Source organism: Branchiostoma floridae, unplaced genomic scaffold, assembly GCF_000003815.2.
Source record: "Branchiostoma floridae strain S238N-H82 unplaced genomic scaffold, Bfl_VNyyK Sc7u5tJ_1439, whole genome shotgun sequence".
Classification (NCBI taxonomy): domain Eukaryota; kingdom Metazoa; phylum Chordata; class Leptocardii; order Amphioxiformes; family Branchiostomatidae; genus Branchiostoma; species Branchiostoma floridae.
Window position 1 is genome coordinate 1404571 of NW_023365716.1, and position 8919 is coordinate 1413489.

The window sequence follows — 8919 nt, forward strand, 5'->3', positions numbered from 1 at the left end:
GGAATTCAATATACATCCAAGCTTATCGTGCCATGAAAAAATGTATTTTTTTTTTTTTTTCTGGAAGTCATCTGGGGTCATGAAAGTCGGCATGTCTAATCATTCAGAATTATACTGTTTTCTTTTGCTAGATGAAATAAATTGTTTCACAATCCATACCCCTCTCACAGAAATGGAAGATTCCGGTCTTGAAATTTTCTGCGGAGACCAGTGTCCTGAAGATCCTGGGAAGGAGAGTAAGCCCACAGAACATCCTGGGAAGGAGAGTGACAGCAGGGAGACCCAGACAACAGACATGGGCCTGTAGCAGGAAATGTGTGATGTGAACTTTCCCCAACCTGACAACACATCAACCTCACAGGTACAGGAGAGCAAAGGCAATATGGGAGGGTATGTGGTTGAACACACCAGTGAGAAACCCTTCATGTGTGGGGAGTGTGGGTACAGGGCGGCTCAAAAGTCTGACTTATCCAGACACATGAGAACCCACACAGGAGAGAAACCCTACAAGTGTGACCATTGTGACTTTTCCGCCGCACGGAAATTCAGTTTAAACCAACATATATCAAAACACACTGGTGAGAAACCCTACATGTGTGGGGAGTGTGGGTACAGGACAGCTCAGAAGTTTCACTTATCTCGACATATGAGAACCCATACTGGAGAAAAGCCCTATAAATGTGATCAGTGTGACTATTCTGCTGCAGGGAAATCTGCTTTGAAACTACATCTAGCCAAACACACTGGTGACAAACCCTACATGTGTGGGGAGTGTGGGTACAGGACAACAGAAAGGTCTATATTAACAAGACATATGAGAACCCACACAGGAGAAAAACCCTACAAGTGTGATCATTGTAAATATTCAGCTGCAGATAAATCTGCTTTACACCACCATCTAGCAAAACACACTGGTAACAAACCCTACATGTGTGGGGAGTGTGCGTTTAGAACATCTAGAAAGAATGACTTATCCATACATATGAGAACCCATACAGGAGAGAAACCCTACAAGTGTGACCAGTGTGACTATTCTGCTGTAGTCAAATCCAACTTGGACAAACATCTAAGAAAACACACCGGTGAGAAACCCTACATGTGTGGGGAGTGTGGGTTCAGGACGGTTGACAGGTCTGACTTATCCCGCCACATGAGAACCCACACAGGGGAAAGACCCTACAAGTGTGACCAGTGCGACTATTCTGCAGCAGAAAAACGTCTTCTGATCAACCATCAAACCAGACATTCCGGTGAGAAGCCCTACATGTGTGGGGAGTGTGGGTACAGAGCTGCTCAAAAATCTTCATTATCAAAGCATATGAGAACCCACACAGGAGTCAAACCCTACAAGTGTGACCAGTGTGACTATTCTGCTGCACAGAAATCCGCTTTGGTCAAGCACATAAGAAAACACACCGGTGAGAAACCCTACATGTGTGGCGAGTGTGGGTATAATACAACTAACAAGTCTAGCTTATCTCAACATATGAGAACCCACACAGGAGAAAAACCCTACAAGTGTGACCAGTGTGACTTTGCTGCTGCAGACAAATCCTTCTTTAACCGACATGTGAGAAAGCACACCAGTAAAATGACCTAGATGTGTGGAGTGTGTTAGAACAGAACAACTCAAATGCCAAAAAAGTCAAGTATATAAGAACCCACAGAGGAGGAAAGCCATATATTCGTTATCAGTGTAACTACTTTGCGACTAAGAAAATCTCACCCTTGTGTACTTCTCGTATGCAAAAAGCCTGGCAGGGCTTAAGACAAATGTTCCAGATAGACTGCTTGTGTAAAATAGCTCCTAGGCTAATTGACGTACTGTATACATACACATCAACGGCTCACAGTGGTTAGTTTTGCATTTTAGATAGTTTTAGTGTCTGTATAGCGAGGCGTACTTGTTTTATTGTGAGGAAATAATCTACAATTTATGTGTCATTTTCGCTCAGTGTAAACATTCTTAGACATCTCTATATTTCTTTGATCTGTCCGAAAGAATAACATCTACAACAATACGCACATTATGTATACTGTTATTATGCATGTACTTGGTACATGCCGTCTGTTCGTGCACTTGTATTCTTAGTATTTGTAGCTGATAGCAATTTATATTATACTAAAATATTTGGTAACTTGGTTTTGATTCTAGTAAAATAAAGTAAGTGTATCCAAAGTCTATGATTTCCTTTTTGCCGTAGCAGTTTTAGCGTAAGATATATATAGATATCTTCAATATGGAAAAGATGAAGATTGAAAAAAAAAATGAAGAGTAAACGATGCCAACAATGATTGTGGATTTAAATCATATTCAAATAACGTCATTACCGTGTTTAAAATTCTTAATTGCAATTGAATAAGAAATCCTGCGCATATCATCCCGCATGCCTGATTTCACCTGATTTGGCCTTAAGGTGAAAAAAAAGTAACACAAAATGATAAATACAAATCAAGGTAGAACGTTTTGCTAGGCTCAAAACCGCGAGAGTAAAGGGTTATGCGGTTATCTCTGGTTTGACCCATTGTAAAGCGTGTATCAGGATTGTAACCTCTGACCTTTGCCCCGTCTTAGCTTACGCCCGCCATTTTGTTTGCCATCATCGTCTTCGTTACTCACCTTCTCCAAACTAACGCGTTTTTAGGGGGTTCCAGAAATCGTGAAGACCGCTAACCACCACAGACCTACAGGTAAAGCTTCCTGGTTGGTGCTATTTACCGGTAACTTGGATTTATGGGTGTGTTTGTGATGTGTGCTTTGGTGGAGAGGGGGGCAGTCACTGTAAATTGCATTCATGTGTGAGATGTATACGGGGTCAATTGTACTTGAATATCTGTCACACAAGGCTTCCTACTAGTCTTCACTAACTTCGATCCTAATACTTTATAGACCCAGGGGCGGCAGATAAATAGTGTGTTCTGCTGGGTTTACGGAAAAGGCTGGGGTTCCTTGGCTGTCTACCTGGACTGTCTACCTGGGCTATCACGCCAGGCTACTCAGATAAAAAAAAGCAATGAAGAATTACGAGCGATTTTTTTATATTCCCTGGAAGGTATTCAAGTCTTGTTATCAGCAAATACAAGATAAAATATAAAAAGGGACACAGAAGGATTTCTTGTGTAAAACCTCCACCTCCACCCTGTTTGTAAAAAAAAGTTTTGGATTAATCTTTTTCTTTCCAATATTTTCTTCTGATCGTTTTAGAGATGGCGGAGTCCACGTGTGTGCCTCCTGCAGAACAAACTTCGAACGAGACGCACATCAAAGAGGAGCCGACAGAAGACACTGGATTGCAACAGGATGCACAAGAGAACGTGCTGTTTCAGGAAATGTACAGTGAGGACCAAAAAACTTTCGACTACTTCGGTGCAACGCAACCACCCGGGCATCCTTGGAACGAGACTTACAACAGTTGGGAGCAGACAACAGACACGGGACGGCAGCAGGACGAGGAAAGGGACGTTCCAAACGGCGAAACGTGCGGTGTAAAAGCGGAAATGGAAGAGTCCAGCTGTGGATTTGTTAGTATCGGAGAACATCCTGGGAAGGAGATGGAACTTTTTGGAAATCCTGGGAAGGAGAGTGACAGCAGGGAGACCCAGACAACAGACATGGGCCTGCAGCAGGAAATGTGTGATGTGAACGTTTCAAAACCTGACAACACATTAACCTCACAGGTACAGGAGACCATAGGCATTACTGGAATGTATGTGGTTGAACACACCGGTGAGAAACCTTTCGTGTGTGGGGAGTGCGGGTACCGGGCAGCTTATAGGTCTCACATATCCCAACATATGAGAACCCACACAGGAGAGAAACCCTACAAGTGTCACCATTGTGACTATGCTGCTGCACAGAAAGGCAGTCTGGCCTATCATATAGCAACAAAACACACCGGTGAGAAACCCTACATGTGTGGAGAGTGTGGGTATAGGGCGACAAAAATGTTTGACTTAGCAAGGCATATGAGAACTCATACAGGAGAAAAACCCTACAAGTGTGACCAGTGCGACTATTCTGCTGCACAAAAAGGCAACTTGGACCAACACATAGCAGCAAAACACAGTGAGAAACCCTACATATGTTGGGAGTGTGGGTACAGGACAGCTTTTAAGTCATATTTATCCCAACATATGAGAACCCATACAGGAGAAAAACCGTATAAGTGTGACCAGTGCGACTATTCTGCAGCACAGAAATCTGCTTTGCACGCACATCTAGCAAAACACACAGACGGAGGGCGCTATGTGTGTGACGTGTGCGGGTACAAGACACCTTATAGACCAACGTTATCTCAACACATGAGAACCCACACAGGAGAAAAACCCTACAAGTGTGACCACTGTGACTTTTCTTCAGCGCGGAAAGATGATTTGAAGAAACATGTAGCAAACCACACCGGTGACAAACCCTTCTTGTGTGTAGAGTGTGGATACAGAGCATATACTAGATCTATCTTATCCGCACATATGAGAAAGCATTCAGGGGAAAAACCCTACAAGTGTGACCAGTGTAACTATTCTGCTGCAGATAAGTCTACTTTGGTCAAACACATACGAAAACATACCGGTGAGAAACCCTACATGTGTGGGGAGTGTGGGTTCAGAACAGCTGGTAGGTCTACCTTATCCCGACACATGAAAACCCACACAGGGGAAAGACGTTACAAGTGTGATCAGTGTGACTATTGTGCAGCACGGAAAGACGATTTGGACAAACATCTAGCAACACACACTGGTGAGAAACCCTTCATGTGTGGGGAGTGCGGGCACAAGACAGCTCGAAAGTCCACCTTATACAGACATATGAGAACGCATTCAGGGGAAAAACCCTTCACGTGTGACCGGTGCGACTATTCTGCTGCACAGAAATGTACTTTGGACCGACACCTAATGACACACACAGGTGAGAAACCCTAAATGTGTGGGGAGTGTGGTCATAGGACAGCCGAAAAGTCTGACTTAGCCCGACATATGAGGACGCATACAGGTGAAAAACCCTAAAGTGTGACTTTTCCGCCGCAGAGAAGTCCACTTTGGACAGGCCGGCATCTAACAAAGCACACCGGTGAGAAATTCTTCATGTGTGAGAACAGCAACTTGACGGTCTAATTTAGCCCAACACATGAGAACACACACAGGAAAAGAACCTTATGACGTCAATCTAAAACTAAACTGCGGCTAGGAAATCTCATCTCCTGAAATATTTGACAAGACAAACCAAAGAACCTACATCTACGTGTGTGACAAATGTACAGCATACAACGTTTTTGCCTTTTAAAACGTGAACGGTCATTTAGAAAAACAAATCGCATCCAGGGGTGAAAACATTATCTGTTGTCAGTCTATACCAGGGCCCGATAACTACTCTGTAGAAAGGGAATTTACATTAGAGGCAGACATGTTCAGATAGCCTGGTTAGATTCATAGGAAATCTTTCAAGACGTTAGTTTGAACTAATGCTTAAGTCAAATTGCACCTGATACTTTAATAGTTGTAGATTCTGTACATAAGATAGTTTTAGTACGCATAGATTTATGTTTCCTGTTAAAATCGACTATTCCTTTTTCTTAAAGAATTGTAGAAATCGTAGATGTCACGGAAGTATCTAAACGTTTTCGGCATTGGTGTTTTTTATTCATTTTAGTCTAATTTGTTCGAAAAAACAACTTTACGTTTGCAACATCTCGCAGCATAATATATACATATATAATAATAAGAACATTGCGTATTGCTTACATTGTGTACTTAGTATTCCTTGTATTCTGAGTGCTTATTCTGTATTTTTCATCTGATAGCAATATCTTTTACATGATTGAGAACTTGATGCAGTTTGGTAAAGATCATCATCAAAATAAAGGGATGTAAATAAAACAAAGCCATTGATTCTGTGTTGATTTACATTGTCTATTGAAATGATTCTAACTGCATTGTTTTAGCAGTGTTACAAAGGGGGTCGGTTATATCCAATAGTTGCGTTATTTTGGTTCATCATCATCATCATCGGTCGACGTGATCGCACATGTTCGCACATGTATACACGCGACGGGGTTACACTGCCCCTTACGGAGTATAATTACAAGACGGGGATGCGCCAGGTCTCCCGTCCGGGTAAATGATGTAAATCACCGTGTGGCTGATACGGTATGGAGGTTCCATGAGTTCTCAATGTGAATTAAACAAAAACGCTGTGTGCATCAGCCGTTTTTTTTTACTTGGCCTGATTGGGCCTAGAAGTGAAAGCCTCACATCACAAACTAAGGAAAAATTGGTGAAAAGGCCCTGGTAACATACATCGCACGATGTACCGCGACGGGGATTTCATGCGCGGTAATAGCTCCGTACGTTTGAGAAAACTTGGGCGCAATGAAAATGCTAGGTGTTGCATAAGGTATTTTGCAGAGTACGCATGTACGGGTGAGAGGAATCCTGGGTATTATGTCAAAGGTGAAGGCCCATGAGAAGTAAACATTGTTCCCTTTGCGTAACAGTATCCAGATGGTAATGGCGCATTCAAAATGGCGGAATGTTTACGTTCATTGTTCTTTAACTTTTGGCATATTGCTCAGATTTCATGTTGCTCGCACATGCGTAGTGTACTGTACGAAATAGCTTATACCTGGAACTGTGGTGAGGTCGCAAAGGTCAGCTGTAAGCCCTACTGCTGAGAAAACATGGCTGCCGTGCCAAAAGGAACTGAAAGACACAGCATATTTGATGCCCCGCCCATTGCCCCATCTAGACTGAAGACTTGAGTCTTTTGGCGAGTTCTCTTTTTTCTTTTGTATCTTAATGCAGGAACCAAACACAAGCCTTTGATGGGCTCAAAACCACGAGAGTAGAGCGTTATGCGGTGAACTTTCATTTGACCCATTGGCATGTAATATCAGGTTTGTGACCTCTGACTTTTGCCCCGTTCATGAGCTGATATCCGCCATTTTGTTTTATGCCGTCGTCTTTGGTGCTCATCTCGTCCAAACTTACGCGATATTTACGTGATTCCAGACGTCGTACAGACCACTAAACACCATAGACACACAGGTAAGGCCTTTGAGTGTCGTCCAATATTCCTGGTTGGTGCTAGTTCAGCGGTAAACTAGAATAGAAGTGTGTTTACGATCGGTAGTCGGGGGGGGGGGGTAGTAATGAGTGATGTAACGGCGAAAATATAGATTTGCACCTTCATATACGGTCAGAGATGCTGCATCACGAATCTTGCTTGGATGATTATTGATTATGGTTCACATGACTGATACCTTTGATGTAATCAGTGTTTTTCTGTATACCGTCTTTTCCATTATTCTAGCACCATTCTAACGTCGGCCCCTAAATTCTACCACAAAGCCTACGTTGGAATCAATCAATTAATCAATCAATCATCAGATAATAAAGCTCTTGAGGTGTCTGTGTATGTATATCTTTATGTTTTTATGTGTCTATGTTGCTGTGATCTATGTATATATTATTTGCTTTTAGTATGTGAGTCAGTAAGTGCCTGTAAAAAAGAATCATGAACTAGGCTGTTGAATCCCCTGTATATATTTGTTTATTTATTTATTTATTTGTTCAGTTGTATACAAACAGCCAGGACTACCCCCTCTTTCAACCTCCTTGATATAGTATAGTATATATAGGTAGGATATATCCGACTGTTTTTGTTTTTTTTTGTACTGAGACTGCTGACAATGCAATACTAATACTTGGCAAACCACTGGAAACACACCCGGGGTGCTAAATCGGGTCCACTAGTTGGACAAAATAATTTCTTGTGTCAAATCTGAACCCTTGCTTGTGTGCAAATGACGTACATGAATTAATGTATTTTACCCATATGTTTTACCATCATTTCAGAGATGGCGGAGTTCACACGTGTGCCTCCCGTTAAAGAGCTTCATGCGGAACAAACTGCGAACGAGACGCACATCAAAGAGGAGGAGACAGGAGACATTGGATGGCAACAGGATGGGCAAAAGAACGTGCTGTTTCAGGAAACGTACAGTGAGGACCAGGAAACCTACGACTACTTCGGTGCAACCCAACCAACCGGACATCCTTGGAACGAGACTTACAACATTTGGGAGCAGACAACAGACACGAGACGGCAGCAGGACGAGAAAAGGGACGAAACGTGCAGTGTAAAAGCAGAAATGGAAGAGTCCAGCTGTGAGGTTTCTACTGGAGACCTGTGTGCTTGGCACCCTGGGAAGGAGCGTGCCAGTAAGGAGCCCCAGACAGCAGACATGGGCCTGCAGCAGGAAACGTGTGATGTGAACTTTCCCCAACCTGACAACACATCAATCTCACAGGTACAGGAGAGCAGGGAGACCCAGACAGCAGACATGGGCCTGCAGCAGGAAACGTGTGATGTGAACTTTCCCCAACCTGACAACACATCAACCTCACTGGTACAGGAGAGCAGAGGCAATGTGGGAAGGCATGTGGTAAAACGCGCTGGTGAAAAACCCTACATGTGTGGAGAATGTGGGTACAAAACAGCTCGAAAGTACCATTTATCCCTACATATGAATACCCATACAGGAGAGAAACCCTACAAGTGTGGGGAGTGTGAGCACAGGGCAGCTCAAAAGTCCGACTTATCCAGACACATGAGAACCCATACAAAAGATCGACCCTACAAGTGTGACCAGTGCGACTATTCTGCAGCACAAAAATTTGACTTATCCAAACATATGAGAACTCACACAGGAGATAAACCCTACAAGTGTGACCAGTGTGACTATTCCGCCGCACGGAAATCAAGTTTGGACCAACATCTAGCAAATCACACCGGTGAGAAACCCTACATGTGTGGGGAGTGTGAATACAGGACAGCTAAGAAGTCCCACTTATCTCGACATATGAAAACCCATACTGGAGAGAGACCCTACAAGTGTGACCAGTGCGACTATTCTGCTGCAC

At 43.1% G+C, this 8919-nt stretch overlaps 2 protein-coding genes across 2 annotated transcripts in view; one reads left to right on the forward strand and one right to left on the reverse strand.

Moving 5' to 3' along the window:
* Positions 1-8919, reverse strand: part of LOC118407709 (zinc finger protein 501-like) — a 482642-nt gene that overhangs the window by 397757 nt on the left and 75966 nt on the right. The window lies entirely within an intron of this gene.
* The window catches only part of LOC118407720 (zinc finger protein 629-like), a 2447-nt gene continuing 471 nt past the window's right edge, over positions 6944-8919 (forward strand). Inside the window, exons 1-2 of the mRNA XM_035808239.1 lie at positions 6944-7041; positions 7852-8915. Of these exons, the coding sequence (XP_035664132.1) occupies positions 7854-8915 (1062 nt within the window). The 5' untranslated portion in view covers positions 6944-7041; positions 7852-7853. The remainder of the gene's footprint in view (positions 7042-7851; positions 8916-8919) is intronic.